The following is a 27,126-nucleotide window of genomic DNA, read 5'->3' as shown; positions in this document are numbered from 1 at the left end:
CTACCATCCTTTAAATTTTCTTTAATATTTTTCATAAGACTGAATAATTGTTAGTGCTATGCCATATTTTCTTTAGTCCTCTCAAAATACTTTTTTTCTGAACTATTTGAAAGTAAGTTAAAGTTAATTCGCCCCTTAATTATTCCACATATTTATCCTAAGGAGATATGTAAGTATATATGTGTATATAAATATATATGTTGTTTTTTTTCTGTAGATTTTAGGTTGGGTCTTAAGCATTGATTGAATTCAAGCAAACATTGTTAGTTCAAATTTTCATAGGTGACATATATATTATGGCACATAATTGTCTCCCCACTCATGATACTCACTATTGGTGACACTAAATTTGATTACTAGGTTCAAGTAGTGACTATAAGATCTATCTATTATGAAAGTAAATTTTCCCCTTTGCAGTTAGCAAATAAAATCTGCGGTGATACGTTGCCCCTGTAAAGTATACTGTCCTTTATTATTTTTCACTAATAGATTTGGTATCAATTGATGGTGCTTGTCTGAATGAAGTATTTTATCTTAAGTTGCAAAATAATAATTTTTCTGATGCAAACTTTCCATTATATTTTGACATAGGTATTGGGGAAATCTCAATAAAGGAATTGCTATATAGACAAACGAATTTCAAATTTCCCACTTTATTTACCATTAAAGAAAGTTGTATCACCTTTAATGAATTGTTATATGTAAGGATAAAGTTTCCTAAAAGTCGTAATTTCATTGTTAAGAAGGCTGCAGATTTTTATTCCTTCTGTCATGGTTGTTATTTTATTATATCTGTGAAAGACTATTACAAGACCACCTGCCTCGTATATTATATATCTTGTATAAATAATGGTATATAGTTATATATAATGTATGTAAATACATAAAAATGTGTTTATATATTTCATCTACCTATCTATATTTACATAGATGTGTAAACCACTCCAAAAATAAAAATAGAAATAAAGCCACATAGCAAAGTCTACTATAACCTAAGTCTATAGGCCAGAGTTCAATTTTAACTCCAGATACTAACAGTTCAATGAAATGAAAAATGTTAAAAATATAATATAATGACAACTTTCTTAACATAGGGAATATAAGAAAGGAGTAGATTGAAGGAGAAAATGACAAGTTGAATGTTTACTGAGAAACAATGTGAGATTTCTTGGAATCCTTGTGAAGTTGAATAAGCAGTGGAGATAAGATTTGGTCATTGGTAGAGCATCTAATCGAGAAATGTGGAAGTTCCCTCAGCTTATAAAAAGTAGTTGAAGCTGTGAGCCCAATGAAGATAGCTACAGAGAGCATGCTGAACAAGAAAAGGATGGAGCCTGGAGTCCTACATGATGCAAGCATTTAAAGGATGGTTGGGAGGGAAGCAGATGTGCACAGATGAAGTATTAGTTCTAGAATTAGAATCTAGAAAACTGTTTGTTTTTTAACTTAATGTAAAATAAAGGACTTAATTGTAAAATTAGAATTGATTGCTTTGGAAATCAGTGAAGGCCAAATGGGCACTAAATTCAGAAAAATCTCCATCTCAAATGGAAAGCTGTGGTGAGGATCCATCTGATATATTTCCATCCCTGAATTTCTATGACTTTATGATCAAGACTTAATTTAATATTGAAAAAAATGCTTTATGTGTTTTTAAAGATATGGGAGATATAGAATGCATCACTATTTAAATTAATGTATGCTCAGTTTTCTTTTTTTCCTGACTTTGACATTGGTGCAGAAAATGCAAATTTTTGTATTTTCAAATTGTTTCAGATTGACAGCCTATAGCTTAAGTGAGATGTGCATTTTTGGTTACCATCTGTTCATTAATTCATTTATTAACTTAAGGGGATTAAAAAATTGTTATGCCCTTACAGTGTTGTAGGTCCATTGAAAGGTGGTAGTTGTATAAAAATGAAGCAGGCAGATTACTTGTGGAAATTCATTCTAATGGGGTGGCAGGCATATAGAACCCAGCACTGCTAAGGCCAGTGCATTTCTAGATGTGAGGGAGGTTTTTATCCATTGCAGCCACATCTACTTCAATTCAAGCCTGGACAACCCTAAATTCAGACTTGTGGCACAAAATCTCCTTCACACATTCGAAGTGCTAAATAATCTCTTGCTTCATTATGTTCTATTCCATGGCTTGAATAATCAATACTATTTAACAGAAATTTTAAATAAATATCTTTTGGACTCTTTGAATTAATCCTCTTGCTTGTGTGCAGTGAGTCAAATGGTTATTTTCTGTTATAATTATCTTTTGATGGGATGGAGAGGGAAGAAAAAAATAAGTGCAATTAGTAAAAATGGCACTTTTTGTTTCCTTTAGTTCTGTCATATTGTTAGCTAGGGGTAGTAGTAGGTAGATAGAATGTGCTTTATAGATACAGTTAAGATTCATTGATTAATTAATCCTGAGCCTAAGAAGGGGTTAGAAGGGTGACGGCTGTGAAGAGGAAAGCAAATTTGAAAAACGACTTAGAATAAGTTAGGCATAGGTGAAACAATCTTGTTTAAATAAAATTAGGTATCTCGTTTCAGATGATAGGGAACTCCCTCTTCTCTGTGGCTTTTGTAATGATGTTCTCATTCTCAGGGAAGGTTCAATGACAAAGAGTGTACAAGCCTTATTCCAAAGACTCATGAAACTGTATAGACAAACTGATTTAGTTCATGTTGTGGATTTGGATGTATTTTTTATTGTATTTTTAACAGAGCAATCAGAAATATGTATATCCACATTAAATACCCTATCCCATCATAAACTAAAAGTAGTGTTTCCTTTGAAAAGCTGCATTTGTTACTAAAAAGAATTAGTCTGTAAATCACGGTGCCCCTAAACACATTGGATTTTTTAAAACAAGACAGTGGGTAAGCAGGGACATCCCCTTAAAAGCCTTTTAGAATATCTGAGCAAGCACCCTCCGTTCATCTTCCTACATCAACCTCTTCTATTTGCTTAGTCTGCATGAGCAAGGACGTTTGGGCATCTTTGTTTGGAGCAGAACACTGTGCTACCCGCTGCTCAAAATACACAAAAATGCCTGTTTCCCATGCCTTCTTATTGGCATGACTGCAAACACTGGCCTAAACAACTTGTGCATACAAACAAGTTAACAGTCTGGATGGGTTAGAAAGTAGACCCTTTCCCTGCTATACCACTTCTGGAGTCAGTTTTAAGGATAAACGTGACAACTGCCATCACTAGAAAGACAAGGATTAATAGACTAAAATGATCATCTTTCCCTTTAGTCTGCACAGATCAGTGCCTTTCTTTCTCCTTCATTTTAGCCACATCAGGTTAATTATATGACACACGAGCTGGAGAGAGGGGAGGGTGGGGTGGATAAATAGGCTACAAGCAGAAAGCCACAAAACAGACTCATGTTGGACTTTTTATCCTGTTTAAAAAATTTTTTAATCATCCCTGAATAGCTATGCCTGAAACAAAACGTGTCAACCTAGTTAAAAAACTAGCAGGGACTCAAAATTAATGAGCCCTGTGATGTTTCCAGAGGGGCATTACCTGCGTGTTCTCACTGCCTCATTCATAAATGACACACTTTCTTCCTGGAGTGAACAGCTCTGCTTCCTCACTGCTCAGACTGGGAAATCCTCTGTAGATGCCGTTTGAGGTGATAAAAAGCCTGCAGCACACCTCAGCCTGAGTGACCTATGACTACGGTGTTCTATTTAGGAGGTACGCCCTTGGGTTTTATCGTGTCTGTATCTGCTTATCAGCAATGGAGGTAGAGACCCTGCTCATATTTACTAACACGTACATATGACATGTAGAGTGATTGAGCAGGAGCAAAATTAGTAGTGGTGTCGTGAGGCTTCTCAATGGATTTATACTGCAACTCAACCTCTGGATATTGGAACTTGAGTATCATTGTGCTTAGTCTCATCTCTCAAATTCTGCATTGAAAAATTAATGTGCAGTGGGAAAGCATAAAAAATATTTTTTTTATTCAAGAAGAATAAAGGAATGCAAATACTTATCAGGATAATTGTAATAGAGAATCTCAAGCAATTTGGAATGTTTTGAAACATTCAGCCCAAAATGTGGCAAAGTTAAGCATTGTTTTACTCGTGCATTCATTTTAGTAAATTTATCTCAGTCCTTTAAAATGACAAATTGTGGCCTCCAAAAGATGTGATATTGCACTGCTTTCTTCACTGTTCAAAATAACTATGACATTTTTATCATCCACTCTCTTATTTGACAAGACCCTATTTTTCTCCACACCATTCCCCCCCACACCCATATGAGGAGGTACAATCCCTTGAGTCTGTAATTGGCAGGAGATGAAGCGATGATGGGGAGTGATCACAGTCAATAGCTTTGATTAACAATAAGGTAGAAAATTAGCAATGCTAGCATTCAGCCTCCCTGCCCTCTCCCTCCTCCATATGCTTCCTCAGTCCCTGCTGGCGGCCTCACAGAGGGCAGTTGGAGCCCTTCCCCAGCTTTGAAGTGCAGCAAAGGTGCAGGCAGAGCAGAGAATTAGGGAAATTAAGGAGAAATAGTAAAGACTGAAAGCCACGATGCCGAGACGTCTGCAGGGCTTAGAGTGCCACAGGAGGGGCAAGGAGCAAGTGTGCTGTGTGCTGTCCCTGTGTCTTTTTCTGTCACATGTGGATTTACTTGTGTCTGGACATGCTGTGATCGAAATGGCAAGTACTGTTACTACTGTGACCCCATCAGCAGCTCTGGTGTTGTTTCCGACAGACCCTGAAGACCCAGAGAGGGGGAACGACCACGGGACACCCGTCCCCACCTCTGATAACGATGACAATTCGCTGGGCTACACAGGTAGAGTGTTTCTTTCCCAAATACTAACTGTTCATTCCTCCTGAAATGCTCCACCTCCATCAGTCATCAACCACCTGTGTAAAATGATCTGCTCATTCCTGTTTCCAGCTAACACCCACAACGACTTCTTGTCCTCATTTCCAGCCTTCATCCTTCAGCAGGGAAGTCATACTACTAGAGTTTCCCAAAACACTTTGGGGAAAAGAAATTTGACAGGAAAATTGCATGTATTCTGGTTGTCTATTTTTTAATATAAAAGAATACTTATCAGCCTGAAATGTTGATATTGCTAATATGTTTGGAAGGATCTAGATTCTTACAGATTTAATATTTCCCTAAATTGCTGTCAAAAGAATTAAGACTACCTGCAGTAATTGGGCTTCATAATTATGTGTACTATTTTGTCACTGCTGTTGTTATGCTTGTAGTCTTATGAACAACAGAAAGCAAACTCTTAACAAAAATGATACAAATCATAATTACCAATTTATGACATAACATTGTTTTTGCATGACTTCTTGTTACCTTATTTATGAGCTGCTTCTTAAATAGATGCATATATACAACAGCATTAAAGTAATGAACTCACTAACTGAATGTATTGGAAATAATTAGTATTATAAATATCTAAGAATGATCACCGAAGGAATATGGAAATGTTTCATGCAGAATTTGTAAGTACAGTTCTAAATATGATTCTGTAAGTTACACATCTGGGGAAATTTGACTAAAACTTAAGATAAAGGCAAATAAATAAATAAATATATCACTTATATATAGGCCATTGAATCAAGTAACCATGTAATAGTAGTCTTTTTGTAATAGCAGCTATTTATTATGTTCTTTCCATTAGTTCTTATTAGCACAGTTCTCCATAGACTTTGCTAAGCTGTGGGCTGTGTGTGTGTGTGTGTGTTGGGGTAATTGTACTTACAGATAATTGGAAACTCTTCTGTGTCAATACAGTCTTACAGATGACTGTGTTAGAAAGAGTCTAAATCTAATGGACACACTTCACTTTGGTATAAAATAGACTGGTACTTTCAAAACATCCTCACTAGCTTCATATAAATCATTTTTTTCTCTAATATTATCCCTTATCAACATAATTTCAGGTTTTAAACAGTTTAAGTACCAAAATTAATAACACCTTTATAAGCAACTTTAATAGTTATTGTATTTAGTGTAGCCTTATAGAAAACACATTCTGATTTTCCTCCTGTCTTTCTCATAAGAACTGAGATTAAAAGACAAATGAATCAAAGCCCATTGATGGTGAGATGGTGAGAGAGTTGCTGTAATACTTTTCCAGAAACTTAGCTAGAACAAGAGTTGTAAATGCCATTTCTTAATAACATAAATGCCAAGGAAGTTCATATATATGAGAGGAGGAATGTGAGATAGTGTTCTTGCTCATGGGCATACTCGTTTGCCAATGCATCTTAGTTCTATTCCCTTGTGCTCACACAGTCTACACAACTGCATTGTTTAGATACACTAATAGGGTGTGCTCTTTGTCTTCTATGGATTTCCTGAAAATTATATATCACCAATGCATAAATCATGTTGGAGTGTTGGATTAAGAAAACTTAACAATGCCTTTCAGACTAAATGTAGCATTTTTAAAATTTTTCATTCTTATTTATTATTTCCTACCTCTGGTTAATCAGTAGTCAGATCTCTGCTATTAAACATATTATTAGGTGAATTACCACAAGGTAATAAACTTACATAATTATCTTTATATTCTACAAGGGAACTAATTAAAGCAACACATTTAGTGCAAGTGACTGGAAAGCAATCTTCAGAATAATTTTGTTTCTGAGGCTGTAACTGTTTATAAACTCTAGTACTGAAGGAAGTTTATTCTGCATATTTTGTTTCACTAAACTCTTGATTATTCAAGGAACATCCTCACTACTATATGAAAACATACTGTGTCTCTTTCACTTGCATAAAATCTCCACTGGAAGTGATAAGAAAAAATAAGTAGAAAAAATATGTATTTGTTTTTTCTGCTTGATAATTAAAAAAGAGATCTCTATTGGCTCTGAAGGTGAATAGTCCAAAGTATTCCTCAAAACTACCTACAGATTTCTTTTGTATGCATGTAAACAGGTGTGTACGTGTGTGTGTGTGTGTGTGAATTCCATTTATGATGATCACATAAATTTGAGTGATTTGCCAAGTACTTTACATTAGAGGTAATTCAGTTCAGAAGGATATGAGATGGTTTATCTACCCAGGGACATTTTTACATATTTAATGTAAATTGTCTATAGCTTAGTATATTTAGAGTTTAGTAACTCTATATAGCAGCAAAAACATTGGTAAAAAGAAAATAAAAGTATTAATCAACTTACAGAATATACAAAACAATTGTCAAATAAATCATTGATATGAGTTAGTTACAGGATATATTTTCATGAAAGTTACCAGGTAAATGTATCAGGTATTGTGTATGCAGTCTGTATTTTTTGTGCAATATCACAAAATGACTATGCAAATTGTATATATACAGATATTTATTGTTTAATACATGTTGTTTCACTTCTTTGATCTGAGACTTCTGTCCCTCCCCCTAACATTCATACATGTAAAGAAGAAAATATTCTCAGAAGAATCTCTACATTTCTGGAAAACATTTTGGGAGACCATGAAACAGTACCAAAGAAGATCACCAATTCATTGAGATTCAGATTCACACACCCCCAATTCTCCAATTTTTTGGCCTCTAAAAAGTGTATGATTTCCACTGTAAGTTAATTTGTCACTATAGCATCTGCTCTACAACTCAGACCACTTGGGACCATCACTACTAAATTGACCCATCAAACTAGAATCCATAGATCTCATATCATACAAATGAATTTTTTTTATTGATGATCTAGTCAACAAATGATAACCTTTATTCATAGTACTCTCTGCTTAAAACGTATACCATACTTATGTAAAGTTGAAGTGATTTAATTGAGAGGCCCAAGAAAAAGTAATATATACAGTTAAGGAAAGAAACATACATTCATTCTTTCCATCTACAGATACAATGCTATAAAGCCATGTAAGGTTTGAAAACATTTCAGTCTCTCTTACTAATCAATGAATTGCAGAGCAGTTTCCAAGGTGGCACTGTGATATGTTATTAAAATAGACTTGCACATTATTTACAGAGAAGTAGCCCATTTCCTGTTTAACCAAGCACATCATAAATATTGGGAATTATTCAACAGTTCACAGTATATAGCCATTGTTGCAAAACAAGTGAGATGGAGTTCAAATCAGCACTTTGTGAGGTCAGACACACATCCCAAAGAGATTGAATATCTAATAGTCAATGCTTTTTTAAAGGAGCTTCTGAAAAGAATACATTTTTTTTCACTTTTGGAGGTGTATATGGTTCTTTACAAATATATAAAAAGGTAACAAGTTTAAGAGTATTTAAATATCTGAAATACACATATAATCCATGAGTAGATTTACTCAATGACACAAAATTTAAAGTTTATTGACACATAAAAATTTGAGCAATAAGGGGGAGCTAATAATAAGGGGGACATTCAGTAGCACTCAATCATTTTAGAAAGCAGTGGTCATTAATTAGAGAAGACATTAACTCTGTTTTTCTAAGTACCATAAAAAGTTTATAAATCTAATTTTTAGTCTAAAATATGCACTTTGTCCCCATTTGTACACACTAAAAAATAATGTCTCCCATCTCCATTGGCCTATTTTAAGAATAAGCTTCCTATATTCCACCTTCCTATCCTTGGACCCCCTGCCCTTACCCTGTTTTCTTACCCTCTTACATGTGTCTTCTGATAGTTTCCTTTACATTTTAAAATAATATATATCCACAAACACTTCTTGATTTATCAGGTTTAGATATTATCTAGTAAATTTTTTTTTCCCATTCTCTATCACATTCTTTGTTAAGTTAACCCAGTTTACATTGATACAACTGATATGACTAAGCAAACTGTCTTCAGTGAGCCTTATTATAAACCAAGTAGAATGCTATAATTGCATTTCCTTCTTTGTATGAGATCATTGATTTTGGGCAGTTAATAATTGCATTTTTAACTCCCTCAGTGCTTAATCATATCTAATATTCCATCTTTCTGAGGTTTTCCTAAACATCGTCCTCATAAAACTCTCCATGTTTTTTTCCAAAACTATATGGTTTCTCTAGTTCTGGGATTTTTTAAATCTCTTGTTTACATTGAATCTCCTATTTCCTAGTTCTCATATTTTCATCTTGCCTCCTGTATCCCCCTGTTAACAGAAGCCTAGTTTCCACAAATCACATCATAATAAAACTTTAAAAACATCAAAAACAAAGAAGTTTTACTATGATGTGCTGTGCAGTGCCTTGGCCATGTTTGCTCTTGTTGGCTTGTCTTGATTATGCTGGATATTTGATGGGCCTTTGAAATTAGAGAATCGTTTATTTCCAGTATGGGAAATTTTCCTAAATTATTTTTTGATAATACCCAATCTCCATTTTCTCTGCTCTCCTTTGGAACTGCTATTGGTCAGACAGTCAATTGATTCCCCAGGTCTCTTATTTGTTTCTTTCCTAACTTCTAATTCTTGGTCATTTTCTTTCTGACTTTCTGGGAAACACATTTGGTATGTATTGTCTGCAATATTTTTAAAAATTAAATTGTGTTTGTTTATCATATGTTGTATTTCTGAGAGCTCTTTCTTATTCTCTGATGTCTAGAGCTTCCATAAATTGAGATTTCAAGCTGTTTCCTGATTCTATATTAACTCCTTTTTCTACTATATATCTGCAGCTCCCAATATATGGATAAAGTATTAGAAATCCACACAAAATTCATTGGTTTACAGGTGAGGAAACTGATATCCTTAAAACTAACATGATTTAATCAAGATAGTACAGATAGTTAGCAGTAAAAGTTTACTTAGAACCACATTTCCCAAATTTAATTTTAGGGTGTTTTTTATTTAAGATATTTCATAGAATTGCTAGGAAATGAAAACCTGTAGGAGAATAAACTGCAGAACAAGATAAAACTAACACTACATTTCACTGGTTATATGTATTTTTTAAGTACTTTATATTTGGCTCTAGAAAATAACATACTAATTTATAAATGCATATAGAATGCCTTATCCTACTCTCTATGAAATATCTCGATAATCATTTATGTATTTATTTAAACAAAATTCACATATTGAGCGCCTGCTCTGAGGAGAGCATTGATGTAGTTACATGGGGCTATATAAGACCTAAACTCTGTTAAAATCAACAGCATACATGGCTTCTTACGGATCATCATGCCTGGTACCCTTCATTAACTTGCTCTTTGCCAGTTTGTGCATTATAAATTTGGGCATAATAGGAAATTAATAAACCTTTCTTAAAATACTAAATGAGACTCTATCACTTTAAGCAATTGGGTTGTCTTCAGTTGTTAAGGAAAAGAGGTACATATTTTTTCCAGAATTGTAAAATCTGAGATTTGTTTTTAGTGACCTCAATTATTAGGCAATTCTACCAATTCTCTGAAAATATGAAACAAAGCACATGAGACAGAAGATTGAGATCAATGGGTTAAATTTATAACATTCAAGAAAGTATTTCTCCTTGAATTGAGAGAAAAAAAAAAGGTTTCATTTTCATGATAATAGACAATAGGGAGTAGACATCCCTAATTCTGTCTTCCAGAAGCTTAATGAAGGGACATGTGATAAGGAAGCTTCAAGTAGATCTGAACATTAAAAGTAGATCTGAACATTTTTATGGTCAGGAAAGAAAGAGCACAGTGTCTTGAGCTTACATAAAATGGCACGACTTTGATTTTTATAGGAAAATTGCATTTATTATTATTTTCTTCAGTTAGAATTTCAAGTGGAAAAAATACTTTGTGTGACTAGTTTTTATCTGAATTTTTGAAAGGATGCTTTTGTTCTAACAACAATGGGACTCTGTGAAAGAATATTTTAAAGCAGATTATCTCAATTATTTATTTTACTTTTTTCTAATGGGTTTGTAGTGGTATCTTGAGATATTTTAATTTGTGCGTCTCTAACAACTAAGGATATTGCTATTATTTCATGTGCTTATTGAGAGCAGGTTTTATTTTAATCTTTTTATATTGAGGTACATACAATAAAATGCACAAATTGTAGTGTACAGGTTGATGAATTTTGATATGTATATACACTCCTGTAGCCATCAACCAGATCAAGATATCAAACATTCTCACTAATTCATTAATTTTTCCCTCTTCACCTATTTTACCCCGGCTTCCTTCCCTATGGCTACCACCAGTCTGTTCTCTGCGTTTATAAGCTTATTTCAGTTTTGTCTGTCTATTCATTTGTTTCGATTTTTAGAATCTTCACATAAGTGAAACCATGTGTTGTTTGTCTTCTCTGTCTGACTTATTTCCCTTAGCATAATAATACCTTTTAGGTCCATCCAAGTTGCCACAAATGGCAAGATTCCATTCTCTTTATGGCTGGGTAATATCCATTGTATATATGTATCACATCTTCTTTATCCATTTGTCTATCTATATAAATATCTATATAGATATTTGTTTCTATATTTGGGCTGTTGTAAATATTACTGCAATAAACTTAGGTATATCTTTTTGGGATTAATGATCTTGTTTTCTTTAGGTAAATTCCCAGAAATGGAAATGCTGAGTCATATGGTATTTGTATTGGTAGTTTTTGAGAAACTTTTATACTGCTTTCCAAAGTTGTTGCACCAATTTGCAAATCCACCAGCAGTGTTTGAGGGTAGCCTTTTCTCCACATCCCCACCAAAATTTGTTATTTCTTGCCTTGTTGATATTAGCTATTCTGACTGGTGTGAAGAGAAAGCTTTTTGTGGTTTGATTTGCATTTCCCTGATGATTAGTTGATATGGAGCATTTTTCATGGACCTGTTGGCCATCTATATATTTTCTTTGGAAAAATATATTTTAGGTTATCTGACCATTCTTTCAATCAGATTACTTTTTTGGTGTTCGATATGAATTATTTATATATTTTAGGTATTAGTCCCTTTTTGAATACATAATTTGCAAATATAGCCTCCCATACAGTTAGTCACCTTTTTTGTTTTGTTGATGGCCTCCTTTGCTGTGCAGAAACTTTTTAGTTCAGTATAGTCCCACTTGTTTATTTTTGCTTTGGTTTCCTTGCCTGAGGAGACATAGCTCAATTATTTTTAAACCTTTTTTAAAGCATATTTTATGTTGCCTTCACATCATTAACACTAATTCTAATTCTAGTGCTTTTCATGAACATTTTGGACATTTAAATCATTCCAAAAAGGTGTTAACTAAAGCACTGACTATTATATTTACTATTTGATAATACTTTCGGTGTGGAAAATGTTGCAGCTAAACATTTTGATTTTTTATGGTCAGGAAAGAAAGAGCACAGTGTCTTGAGCTTACATAAAATGGCACGACTTTGATTTTTATAGGAAAATTGCATTTATTATTATTTTCTTCAGTTAGAATTTCAAGTGGAAAAAATACTTTGTGCGAATAGTTTTTATCTGAATTTTTGAAAGGATGCTTTTGATTTTTAAGATATATGCAAATGAATTTTAGAGAGGTGTAGGTAAGTAAACATGCTCAGAAACATAAAGTAGGCAGGCATTCTTCAGGAATGCTGGTCCTTAAGACAGAAGACTATGCATATAAGGAATTCAGATTAAAAGTTTTTTAAAGAAAATTTAATGAAATTTCAAGAAATAAATAATCCTTGTGTTGTAGCAGCAATATTTAAGTGCCTCCTTAATTATCTGGATAATTCAATAAGAATCTTCATTTATCCAGCAAATTTTGCAGACTATATTTTAGCTTAACAGTTCTCTCCATTGACTTCAGAAGCCTGGCTTTGGAAATGACTCCCTAGTAACATAGTAAGACACATCCCAGGCTCCAAGCCTTCTAAGCTGTTCATGTCAACAGTGTGACGCTCAGCATCCAGTCAGGAGCTGTCTGGTGCCGTCATAATTATCATGGCCTCACTACTTTATATCCCTGCTGTAGTCCTAAGCAAATACCCTCATGATTTTGTTGTATTAGCTTCTCCAACTCATAAAAAGGATATAATATTTCACAGTTCACTATTTTTAAAAAAAAGACTAACTGGTTAACTCTCTAATTGCTAATTTTTAGAGGGAATCTTAGGCGATGGTCATTTTTTTCTCCTTCCATTCATTCCTATAGAATATTTTCACAGTTCATGGACATCTGTGCAATCTGTAGATGAGCATTTTGTATGAAGGTAAAACATTTTACTATTCTTTATATTGCTTCAAGGACACTACTGAACCAGCTACAAGTTGGTAACACAGCTACAGGTGGGTGCTACAGGAGACTATATTGTGGTAACAAGCAAAAACAACATTTCCATGTTAACACAGGTGTTCCAAGGCAACACAACAAAATGTATGTCTCACTATGGCTTTACAAGGCAGGGAGACTGTTCAATATCATCATCCAGATTCCCCAGGCTCATAGATATGCCTTCTTGGCATAGGCCTCCATGATTGCAGTTGTAACAAGAACAATCATGAACTGACTTTAAAAGCTTCTGCACAGCAATAACTTCTGTTCTTTTACTTATCCAAAGAAAGTCAAATGACCACACTTAACTTCAACAGAGTAGGGAGTACAATCCTCTAATGGCATTTGGAAGAGGGAGAGCTAGAAATACTTAGAGAGCAATAGTCATAACCAGTAAACTAGCTAGTAAAATGGCTAGTAAAGTAGCAATAAAGAAACAAGAAGTTCTTCATTGGTTCAGAACATTTACCCCTTCCTTGAGAAAAGAGACTTAATTTCATAAGGCAGCCAGATGGTTCCTGAGCATACTGAACATTCAGTTGATCATTCCCTATTATAGAAGTCTATAGTCAGTCCTTTCCTTCAACTCAGTGATGAAAAACAATTTCTTCCTTAGAAGCCATGTTATACATGATAACCTGACAACAAGGCCTACGGTAATTGCACAGAGAGTGGGTCCGGCAGAAGTATAGTGGGAAGGAAAGATAATGTATTCATAGAACATCAGTTACAGTGAGGACATATCACCTTTCCTTCTCCCCTGGTAAAAGGAGTTCAATGTAATTATCCTACCACCGAGTTGCCTGGATGAACCCCACATACTTTGTAAGATAATGATGCTTCAGCATCACTCTGTGTTGTAGGCAGACTGGGCTCTCAGCAGTACTGGCAGCCATTCAGCTTTTTTTGAGGATAATACTAGGTCTTTAAGGCCACACATACTTGTTCTTGAGCCAGTTGTGCAAGCAGTGGATGGTGGAGGAAGCTGATGATACCCCAGTCAATAATGCCACCTGTTTACTAAAAGCCTTCTATCCAATACGTGCTTCTTTGTGGGACAAATTCACCCAGAACACTGATATCCTCAATTCTGAATTTATTTCAAAGCTTCTACCTTATAGGCTCTGGCCAAGATTTTCTTGTTATACATTCTTCAAACTTCTCCCGTCTAACACTCTGAACATCCATTTAATCTTTTGGCTACTATCCTTGAGTAAATCTAGTTCAGAACTCTAGTTATCTCTCCTTCCAGGTTCCTTTAGTGATTCTTTTAGAACCACTAAAAGTTCTTCCCACAATGAGGATTTACTTTCCCTGCTGTCCTTCATGGCATTCTGGCATGAGATGGCCAAATCCAACATACCATGCAGGACTAAGTGAATGTCAGGCTTAGTTTTTCCATCAACTGAGCATGAGAGACATCCAGGTGGCCATGATTATGGATTGGGCGAGAGATGATAGTGTAGCAGGAAAAAATACATCATGAACAGGAGTTACCTGCACATACAATATTTTGTGCTTTCAGAATTGAAAGCACAAGTAATTATTCAAGCCTAATCTCACTTTGCTGATGCCAGTTCCACTTGATGATGGTATCCTGCTGTGCACACCTAACCTTATGACTTACAGTGGAAACATCCAACCATTTCATGATAGTTGCATGATTTGGGGAGGAATTTAGTTTCCCTTGTTCAGAAGGTCAATCATTCCTAGAAGCAACTTGTAGGACAGAAGCTGAATTTCCAAAGGAGGCTAACTGTTCTCCAAAGCAGTAATTTCTTTTCTCTAAAGACAGACAACCCTAGGTGCTCTATATTGTGATTCTATCAGAACTTGCCAGGAGCACCACACCATGCCCCCTCGCTGCACAGCTGGGCTTTCTCAGTCATATGGCCCAAAGAGCAGAGCTGCTTTGCACTGCAAGTTACATCAGCAGGACAGCCTTCTCTTACTCTGGGTCAGACTCAAAAAAGATAACATTGTGGGTAGGTGGTAAATAGGAAAGAATAGCTCACCTAAATGTGGTATATGTTTTCTCCATTATCTAAAGATACCCAATAAGCAGACATACTGCTGAAAAATGTGGCTCAATGAGCAGCCACTAATATTTCACTTACTAGCCTGACTGCTCACCACTAATTCACAGGGATAATAGGCAGAACCCTAAATTTTTAAGGGACTTATCTCCCCTATATGAAATTCTTATGTCTTACAAAGGCATATAGGAAAACTGTTGTTTACTGCTCATCATGATCTATGAGTGAGATTTCAACAATCTAGTGAGCCAGGATGTTTACTTGTAGAGAGTAAAATAATCAAAATCCCAGAAGAACAAAGATGCAGAGTAGATGTAGCCCTTATGGAAGACAATGAATATATACTACCATACCTACCAAGTGAAAGCAAGATTATTGTGGTATTGATCTGGAGAGAGAAGAATGCATTTGCGAGAATAACAGCTGCATTTCATGTGCTAGGGTCTATGTTGATTTTCTCTAGTAAACAGGCAATATGTGAAAGAGTCTTTAGCATTTAAATCTCCACATGATTAAGCATACAATAATCACTGATATTTTCCAAGACCTATCTTTCTTCTGTAGAGGCTAAAGAGGCAGTAAGTTTAATAGGGTTAAGATAAGGACAAACACTCACTGTGTATTTCTAGTCCTTGAAGTTGACATTAATCGGCTCATGTTTTCACAGAGATATGGTTTTTCATTTGATTTTTTTTTATTTTATATAGAATGGTAATCTAATGACTTCCTACTATAAAAAAAATGTCCTCATTCAGTGGGTCAAGAAGACAATGTGTTATTCCACCAATTGTCTATTCAACTCTTCAGTGACTGGGAAGATTGTCACAATATGGGTTTTTAGGCGCACTGGTAGATGTACTAGGATTAAACTATATTTGACAGAGGAAACTCAGTATTCTGCATCTCCAGGTGTTAGTTACATCAAACAGTCTGTGTTTCCTTTTCTTTAAATCAGACAAGTTGATAGACAAGCCTCCTTTAGGGGAATCCAGAAAGAAAGTTACAATACATAAACTTGATGGTATTGCCTGGTCTTTTCTCACAGTTACCTGGACTCTCCTTCAGTTATTGGGTCACCAGCCTGTGAACTGGGCATGGGCTCCTGATCTGGCAAATGGGTGATGGACCATGGCTGTCCAGCACATGACTAAGTCAGGTCTTTTTCATCAGACTTGGCATTTTTTCTTTAACTTAAAATTTAATTATTCTTTGGTAATTTCTATCCTAGAGAGTCATGTAAATTATTCCTGGGGTCTGATAACACTATGAAAACCATGTGCAGTGTGCCTCTGGTAGCCAACTGCTGCTATTTGGCTGTGACCACTCCACGACTTTACCATCCACACCAAAATCACAAAGCTCATTACAGTGGCAGCACTGCCTAACTTTATTGCTAGCCTGTAGAGAACAAACACTATAATGCTTCTCAAGGATGCAGGAGCTCCTCTCTTGAGTTTGGTACCCAATGCCTTGTTGAAGAGGTTGTCTTTGGCCCCATCAGGAGTCAGAGTTGAAAGATGAGTAAGTGTGTCCCAAAAGATAAATCCACTCAAACATTTGAATCTCTCTATATCACATTGCCTTGTAGAAATATAATGCATGCCACAGATGCAAGCCACATGTGTACTTTCAAATTTTCTAGAAGCTGTATTTTAAAACACAGTAGAAAGAAATGACTAAACTTGATTTTAAAATTTGATTTTGTTTAACCTAACATAGACAAGATAATATTATTTTAATATGTAATAAATATCAAAATAATTATTGAGATAGTTTACAGTTTTTTGCAGTATTTTACACTAAAAGAACATCTTGATTTGGACTAGCCACATGTCAAGTGTTTGATAATCACATGAATTCCTCCCTCTCCATTATGCCAAAGAATTTCTGGCATCCAAACTTTATTTACTAAACATGTCATTGGAGTCTAAGTTTCAGTCAATTATCAACCACACAGCTAGAACCATTTCCAGCTGTTCAAACCAGTCCTTTGATTCCAGAATCTCTGTTAAATCCAGTCACATTAAAAAATGCAGCCACTTTAAAATTATTTTTCTTCTTTTCTGGTCTAGTGCATTAGAGATTCTCCATGTATGTTGATATAAATTAGCAATCTAAACTTTCTCTTCTGGGTTAAATGTTGTAGCTGTGACATGTTGGGAATTGAATCTGATCTCTGCTCTAGAGGTAATTAGGAGTGTTACAGGGGGTGTGAGGTGAATGGATACCTTTAAGATAATAATTATTTAAAGATTTCCAAGCCAGACAGATCTACCTTCATCCAGTGGGAAGAAAAGCTCTACCTGCTGCCGGAGGGAGAATCAGTGGAATCTAGGGTGTTGGCATACTCAGGTTGATCTGAACCCATCCACATAAATCCATTCCAGTTTTCAGGTTCCTGCTCTTTCTCTCCAGTCAATGCTCTAGATTTTCTCACAAGAGTCCCCAGTCCAGCAATAATGAGTCCAAATTTTAGCTACTGAGGCTGGATAACCCTGAGGCTGTACATCAACACAGATTCTCTCTGGCCCTGACTGTACCTTGAGCCAAGAATTTAATACACTGGGTGTATCATTTTTCTAAATTATCCCATGCCATCAGAAGTAGACAGCCCACCCACATAGTCCTCCTATTCTTTATTAATCTAACAATATAGACTACTGCAGGAACCATTCAGTCCACCAAAGCTTCGCTTCATTTGGCACACCATTGCAGGTGACCACAGATGATACATCACAGGACTGTTCAGTCACTTTATACCACAAAGAGCTAGGGTCTAACATTTAACATTATATTAGTTTCTGGTGCACAGCATAATGATTCAGTATTTATATATATTACAAAATGATCACAATAGATCTAGTTAATATCCATCACCAGAGGTAGTTACATTTTTTTCTGTGATAATACTTTTAAGATTTATTCTAGGATCTTATTTTCTGATTTCATGCAGATTTCACTCACTTCATATCATGCAGATGAGTTAATAAATCCCAGCTTCTCATCCTGGAGGTCCTGTAGCCAACAGTTAGTGTCTACTGTATGTGGGCCTCTGTTTCCAAAACCTGGTAAAGGTTTTGGAAGGAGTTAGAGTTGAAGAAATCAGAAAGTCCTCTAGGTATTTCATAAGAAAGGAATTTAATACAGGCAATTATGTGCTTGCAAAATCACTGGAAGGAGAAATAGACCTCCGTAGGATAATTCAGCCCAAGAAAACCACCAGTGAAGCCGTTATGTCCACTGAATCAAGAAATAGGATATCACAAGATGACATGGAAATGAAAATTCTTTACATTTAAGACTTGCAAGTCTGTCAGTGAGCTAATAATTTACTATTCTGAAAGTATAAAATGTACCCAATTCATATTCACTGTGATAACATACATCTAGTGGGCACTTAACACTTTATGTGGCATCATCTCATATAATCCTCATGACAGCTTGGCAGTGGATTTTATAATTTCTTTTGCAGGTGAGGCAACTGACTCAGAGATGGTTTAAAGCAATTTTCCTGATTTGCCACAATTATCAAATACAGGGAATCTAGTCTCTATTCTGTTGCTTCCCATACCAAGGTAGGGGTTATCTGTAGTAAACTTCATGTATTATTAATAACTGCAAGTCAGCAAGTATAAGCTTTCAAATTACCACACTTATCCAATTAACCTATGGTCACTTAGATATCCTTTAGTGCTTCTTTTCAGCAGCAGGCTAATGAATTTCAGTATAAATGATTATACAAGTGGGAAACAAAGGTCATGAAAAAAAATGGAACACTTCATAATAACTGTTACATAAAGAGCTTTTTATTTCCCCCCAAATCAGTTTTAAAGACTGAAGGCTCAGCACCAGCCTACTCAGTTTTCATTCTGGTGCTAGTTAGTTGGTTCTAATACAATTTTTAAAAACTAGTAATAATGATATATCGATTTGTTAAGTATAACACTTTAATTTTACAGGTGAAGTAAGAGAACCATGCATAGGTAGTAGAAACGTAAAAACATGAATAGAAATTATTTATACGGAGATGCTAGTTATCTCTGGGAAAATGAACAATGGACACAGGGATAAAGACAAAGCTATAGCAATATCTGCAAGTTATTGTATCTATCTAAAGAGAGAATGTAATACAAAGGTGGCAAAAATTTAAAGACTGTTCATGTCATGTATAAATGAATATCTATTATGTTGTATAGTTTTCTGCATGTGTAAAACACATTTCATAATTTGAGCCTAAAGAGATTTAAGAAATTCAATAACATTAATTTAAGAATTATTGCAGTTTAATTTAATCCCTTTACATAACATGGCATACTTTGTTTTTCATATGTTGAATCCTTTTTAAAAATGATACACAATAGGACTTTGAAAAGGCACCCTAAATCAACCCAGTTATGCTACAATAAAAGCAAAGTAAAGAAGAAAAGAACTTTTGCCCAAGACTTAAATCTTACAAAATACGCCTTCCATGTCTTGAGATTTTAATGTCCATTCTGGTCACATATGACCTCAGTTTTTTAAAGATCTAATACAGAAACAAATGCCTGAAACAGATTTTTCTGTTTTTAAAACATGAGACACTCTGATATACTTTAACATCAAGAATATGAAGAGCTACATAAAATACTGTCATTCAATTTATAATTTTAAGTATATGCAGCAAATAATTACTATGAGTAAATATTTGTTCATTATCTTTTTTCAAATGCAATTTAGATGTTTTCAATTTAAAAAGAACCAGTGGAGACACAAAAAGTCCTTTCACAAAGAACTGTACAGAACTAAATTACCATTTCTGGAATGAGGGTTTGCCACAAAAATCCTCATTAGTGAAAATGTTCTGAAGAGAATCTCTCAGACTATTCACTTTCTAATTTAACCAGGACACTATTCTGAACTAACCAGAAACAGAACACCCTTATTCACCACTACCTTTAATGTACAGGTAGTTTTTTTTAGTTTTAACCTGTTTCTTTTTTATCTTTTTCCATCTTAAGTTTCTATTAATGACAAGTAGCTATATAAGGAGAAAATTGGTAAGGGAGAAATTCAGAAAAGGACTCAATAATCAAATTGTCTTTATCTTTAAAGTAAAAATGAAAGTAAAGGGAAGTTTTGGAAAACAAATTTTGCCTTTACCATTTTATTGCAACCTAATACATTCCTCTAAAATTTAATTCAAATGCAAGTATTAGAATGACTGTATTAACTTTGTAAAAGTGGTTGAACAGACATTAGGAATTTGCTGTTCACATTTAAAATTGACTATAAAAAACTGAGAAAAAGTTAAAATAAGGCCACCTTTAAATTACAAAAGTGCATTTTATACACAAATAGCTATAATCTGATTGCTTTTGCTGCCTTACATAACTTAGACATTTATATAGATGTATCTTGGAGTTTTTTCTATGTGCCAAAAGAAAAAATATGGTTAATAAAAGCCAGTTATTGTTTTTATCATTCATACTATGTTCACTTGAATTTGCTTTTTCAAGCAACTGTCAGAATCATCCAATTCAACTAAAAACAAACTTTTAGGGATTACTTGAACAGACCATGAAATAAAAGGCCCATGGTGTATTTTTGATGTTGAACTAGCATCCTGATGCTTAATTAAATCAAGTTTTTGTATAGTAAGGAATTACCCAATTGTTTTATCATGTTTCAGTCAATGATAATTTTTAAAAGAAATAATGTTCAAAACTACAGTGTTACAAGTGTGTCAATTAATAAACTTCATTTAATTAAGCAATTCAGAACTGTCAACCAACTTCTAAAAATTACTTACATTGAAGGTTTTAATGATTACATAAGTAATACACTCCCAATACAGGTTATTAAGAAAATAAAGAAAAGCACAAAGTAAAAATAAAATCAACAGCATCCAATATTTTAATATGCAGGCAGTTTTCATTATCCAACTGTAATCATAATAAGCAAAGGCCACTTAAAGTGGATACACACACATACAAACACACACACAAAAGGCAAATACAAAATGTTATTAAAATTGAAAAAGTAATTAGAACTTTAAAAAAAACTACAACTTAGAAAACATAATTTGTTATGTTCAGAAAATGTGCTTGATGTTTGTAACTCTGCTCTAACTCGCTTAATAAATGTAGCATCAAATCTAACACAATTTCTCTAACAAAGATTGTAACATGACAAGATATGAAATCTGCCACTTCACATTTGACCTTATCAGCATTATCATATTCTTTGAACAGAACCCATGTCACACTTGAGGATTTCCCATTCTCAAACTTTAACTGGTCTAATTCTGAAACATATTATCTGTCAATGTTTGTGTGAGTGTGCACGTGAAATATAAGCAGTTTTCTAACAACATTTTCATGGAAATCTCTTCTTTTGTGAGGTCCTGTATCTGTGGTAAGATTTGCAATTTTGCCTTACAAATGATTTGTGCTGTGTTTGCTTCGGATTATTGGATTAGCTAAAACCTATCTACAAATACTGGCTCGATAAGTGGGGATAGGTGTTGGGGCAAATTGGGAGGGGTTGTGAGGGGAATTCATTTCTATATAATGACTTGGTGAATATATTCCTGTTACTCACTTTCCTGTGTAACCTCAGCACCTTAGGCACTAGATAATGCATACGTGGACAATAAGTACTAACTATCATTCTTATGTTTGGGTATGTACGTGTTATATTTTAACTTATATTGTTTTTCTATAATCCATGCATACCATTTGTAATCTAATTTTTCTAATTTAAATATCATTAAAGTTCTAATGATGTATATGTCATTCACACCAGGATTTTCTCAGAAGCAGTCTAATTAAAATTGAATGTGGGTTTAGGATTTAGTACTTGCTTAAGACTTTAGATCTTCACAAAAATAACTCATTCTTATAATGAATGCTCTAAACACAGTGAATTGTTTATTTAAATTCATATAATACATGAGTAAAATGCTAATTGAAATCCAGTTCTTTCTATAGTTCAGAGGCTGTTCCATATTATAGAATTATTTGTCTTGTTTCCTCAGGCAAGTTTAGTGTACTAAAAAAAAAACTATTTGAAGCTATTAAAGTTCATTTAAAATGTTGCTAATTTAATGAAACACTGAAAATGTGACATTACAATAATAAAAATGAGCTGCTGTAGTAGATTCTAATAAAAATTATACAGCTTTATGTTTCCCAGAGGGAACTCATAAATGTAAATATGGTAAATCTCTGATTTATAGGCTTTTAGAAACCTCTTAACTAGTAAAACAAAGATAATATCTTTTCCTTTGTATGGAAGGTTCATTTTATTTTTAAAGTAAAATATATCAGCTGTTTTTTAAAAGAAATAATTGTTAGAACAATTTTTTTTCATCCAGTCAATGTGCTTTCATTTTTAAGTAAGGTATCCATCTACATGAATAGCAACTCTGTTACCATAACTAAATTTATGTGATTTTACAAGGATAACCAAGGACTTTCCATATATATATTACCTTACTTCAGACTTAACAGAAACAAAACATGTAGGAATTAGAATTCAAACTAAGACCTCTAGAGACCCTCAGCAACTGGCGGAGACAATCCATCCTACAAACATAAATGTTTCCCAGAGCCATATGCACAGCAGAAGCTCCATAAATACTAATTGATGGCCGTGACCAACATTAGTGTGGTTGGTTGACATCTTTCAGACTAATGGCATGTAACTTTGGGCTGCATTCTTTCCACCATATACATACTACACTGAGACTTTCTTCAATGCACTTTCATCTTTCTTCCACAAATTGTGTTCCCAAGATGGACAATTCAATGCATAAATATATATATAGATTAACAATACCAATATTAATATAAACTTAGAAAGCATGCTTCCATTACCTATACTACTCACAGTTAGCATGAAATTCATGAGATAAAATTAATATGTGCAATCCAAATGAAATCTTAGAATACATACTGTTTTTCACCTAGAAGTAAACTGGGCTTAGCAGATTGCTCTCCAGAATCCCTACACTCCCTGCAGTTCATGAGGTTGCCAATCTATCAGGTGTATAGTCTGATACATTACATCACATAATTTTCACTTCTCAAATTAATAATGAGTTGGAGTACCACTTTGTATGCAATAGTCTGTGGGGATTTCTCTGTATTGCCTGCTTATATACCTTGCTCGCTTTTCTCCCATAGTCATTACCCTTTTCCTGTTGATTCTCAGGATTTCTTTGTTGATTTCAAAAAATTTTCCCTTTAATCATTTGTCTGTTTCCTTTCTGAATGATGTCTTAAACAGAAGTCCTCCATTTGCATATCAATCACACTATCTTTGTCTTATGGTTTTTCTTCTGAATCAGTTGCAAAGATACATTTTTTTCTATTAACATGGCTTGCCTTTCACATTTTGTTTTGTAATGCATGTTAAGGCCACTTTTTACATGGTGTTTAATTTTTCTCATTTAAGTCAATTTCCTCCATAGCTTCTAACACAGCCATCTGCCCTTTCTACATTGGTAGCAACTTTTCATAGATCATATCCCCATATATGCAGGGGCCTGCCTCTAAGCTCTCTGTTCCATTACATTAATCTATAGATTTTTTTCTTGCACCAGTGCTACACTGATTTCATTGATATGGCTTTGTATTTGTCCTTCAAATAAGACAGGGCAAGGGCATGATTGTCTCTGTGATTCATCCCATCCAAGAACATGGACTGTGTCTATACTCAATATAATCTAGTTATGTGACCTTGAGCCAAGTGACCTCTCTAAAGGTCAGACGGATGTTAACATTACCTAATTCATACTATTGCGTAAGAATTAAAGGATGATCATTCAGGCCTATCATTCAGCAATATTCACAAAGGAATTAACAGTAAAAAAGAAAATAATCAGAAACTTCTAAACCAGGTTTTTGCTCTTGTTAGGAAACAGATAATCTACACATTGCAATTATACATTTTGCTTTAATAATAGTCAACATAAACATTAGATTTATTTATCAGTGAAGGACAATTTGAGATAAATTTTAACTGGTATTGCCATTATTTATTATTCCTGAAAATAGCCTAAATTAGCTTAAATCATTTCTACTAACTCTGTTTTATGATATGACCAGTACTAGTTTGAAAATCACTTTTAATATCCTATTACATTGTCTTTCAAAAACATGACCACAAAAGACTTCAGAATTCCTCATTGAGAGAATCCAGAATTCCACAAAATTATGGGACAAACCTGCACATAATTTCACTCTTCTTTTCAAATGAGTGAGTCTTGACCTGAGCTCCATACCCAGGACCTGCTTCAGGCCAATAAATCAGAATCCCCAGGGGTAGAGCACACACACACACACTAGTATTTTTGTTTTAAAATCTCCATGAGATGATTCTAATATGCCAGCAAAGTAGTGGATGGCTTCCTTTGTTCAGGCCACAGTCTCCTTCCTGTTCAGATTAGAGTCTTGGGTTTATGACACTGTGAATCCCTGACCAAATGTAGTATTTGTTAAATTAAAATGAAGTTTGATTTATTCATATCCTTCACTGTCTTTCATTAAGGCAGAAGGAAGTGGTTAAAAGCAACAAATTATTTGCTTTGGTGATAGTCAAGGTCAGAGAAGGTCTTATTTTCACATTTATTAAGTGTCATCTTAAATTATATAATCTGTGTTTATATGTATACATGTGTGTTTGTGTGTGTGTGTGTTTGTGTGCATATTCTTTCTTGATGACTTTTTTATAAGAGACTTTAGATGTGATAAAGATGATAATAGTTCTGAATATTTCATATAATTAGAGGTAAAAAATGTCTATTTTGAGTTCACTATTTGTTTTTGTGTATTTGGTGTATGTCAATGGAAATGTACAAAGATGGAAAAACAGCAAATTCATAGGGTATTTGCACTTGTAAACTGCTTACTCAATAAAAAGCATTCATTTGTTCAAATTAAAGTCAACATTAGTTTATTACAGTAATTACTGCCTTTCAACTCAAGATAATTTGCTTGATTTCCCATATATGTGGGAACTCTATCTCCTAGGAGTCACCAAGCCTCAGTCAGTGTAAAAACTGACCTAAGACCAGGGTCTTGGTTCTATTCATGAATTTACTAGTAGCTCATTTCTGTTTGTGGGCATTAGCTGTGTCCTATTCTTTTTATCTTTTTGATGTTCAGTTAAAGTATATATACTTAAACATGAAAGCCTAACATTTGTACGTCTAATAGGCTGCCACTGATATATGCAAACCATCAGCTAACATAATTAGATTGAATTAGCTGTCTTTGTTTTCAGTTGAATTCTGTCAAACATGTGCATTGTTTTACTACATATCAAATAATTTGACTCTTTCCATTTCTATCTTCTGGATTTGGAATCATGTTAGGACAACCTCTTCAATAATGTACTTTCAAGTTTTCCTCCTGTTTTATCATCAACTACATATAACATTTTATCCCGGGCTACTAGGAATTTATAGCTAATAATTTTATACACTGATATAGTTAACCATTCTTAATTAGAAAAATCATAAAAAGCTCCTTGAAAGAAAACCTGAAAATAACACTCATCATAAATAATGAAGCAGTTTTAATAATTTATCAAGAGCAAAATCACACAAATAACTTTTATGTGCTTGTCTCTTTGGACATACACATCTGCATTACTGACATTTGTTCAGTATAAGTTCCAAGGATAATAAAGTTCTATCAAAGTGAGGCCAAAAAAAAATTTGCTAAAGGCCTGTCAACTCCTTATTTAAATTTTATTATTTTTGTCAACCAGCTATTGCCACAAATTTATAACTGCCACACTTTCAATAATTTTTGTTTTAATAGTAAAAGTGATACAAATAAAAGTGATTTATACAAATTGGCAAGAACAAGGTTTGGGCTATACAGCGATTACTTCCTAGAAAGGCTAAATAACATCCATGTATTTTATGGCTGCAATTTATGATATTTAATCAGCTTGATTCTACTCTTATGATTGAAAATCTTGGACTCTCAGGAGATTGCTGCTGATGGTTTGAGCTGTGGTTACATCACATGTAGATACTCTGATAAGAGTCAGAACCTGATAATTTGCAGACTCTCAGGTGAAACACATTCTCTTGGCTGAAAATTGGTAGGTTTAAAACTAATCAGAAGAGGAGAAAATTACCTATGTTACAAAATTGTCTGCACTTTGCATTTAAAAATGGCATCTATTTGTTAATTGACATCATACAGTATTATATGAAAAGTACCAATTCCTGAGGAGAAAATATTGAAATATTATCTATTTTGTATGTGCTTTTATAGACGATTACAAGTGTATAGATACATATGCACCCACAAATACTGATCAACATTAGTATGAAAAGATTCACTAATGGTGTTGAGATTAGGTAGGTCAAAGATCTGACTACATCCCCTAGAGTGTAATGAGATCAGCTTCAATTAAATGCAGACTCTGTGAGCTGAGCAATATATTGGTTCACATGAAACTTGTTTTACAAAACTCATTTGCATTTATTGACATTTCATGCAATGTGCTTTAAAACTTAAATCCTAACCTGACAATCTGCACTCCTCTAAAATGTTTAAATTCAAAAAAATAAGTGTTACCTGGAAATCCTGCTAAATTGAATTCACTAAATATTTTTTGTGTTTGTCCAGCCTAGACAATATTGTGGGAATATTTGCCATCCTTAATGTTATACTATTTACAGATGTCCAACTTTAAAATGTACACATACTGAAGCTATTTTTCTCCTTGAAGATTCTCATGATTCTCAGATTAGCTGAGCTCTGCCAAGAGTAAAACCCTAAAGAATAACTCTGAGGATCAGAGCCTTAAGCAGAAGCAAGTTGAATAACATGAAGCTGCAGGGCAGGAAAATGAAGAAGTCTGAAATTCTGGTCAGAGAGGAAACCTCTAGGCAGGTGGTATATACATTATTAATTCAGTA

At 34.1% G+C, this 27,126-nt stretch overlaps 1 protein-coding gene across 7 annotated transcripts in view; it reads left to right on the top strand.

Moving 5' to 3' along the window:
• The window catches only part of ROBO1 (roundabout guidance receptor 1), a 1,078,818-nt gene that overhangs the window by 565,445 nt on the left and 486,247 nt on the right, over positions 1-27,126 (top strand). For all 7 annotated transcript variants that reach the window (XM_057501821.1, XM_057501817.1, XM_057501808.1 and 4 more), the window contains exon 3: positions 4,742-4,825. In XM_057501821.1, the coding sequence (XP_057357804.1) occupies positions 4,742-4,825 (84 nt within the window). The remainder of the gene's footprint in view (positions 1-4,741; positions 4,826-27,126) is intronic.

The sequence above is a fragment of the Manis pentadactyla genome, chromosome 1, assembly GCF_030020395.1.
Source record: "Manis pentadactyla isolate mManPen7 chromosome 1, mManPen7.hap1, whole genome shotgun sequence".
In the NCBI taxonomy this organism is placed as follows: Eukaryota; Metazoa; Chordata; class Mammalia; order Pholidota; family Manidae; genus Manis; species Manis pentadactyla.
The sequence above is the reverse complement of the archived record's forward strand: the minus strand, read 5'-3'. Positions and strand labels throughout refer to the sequence as shown.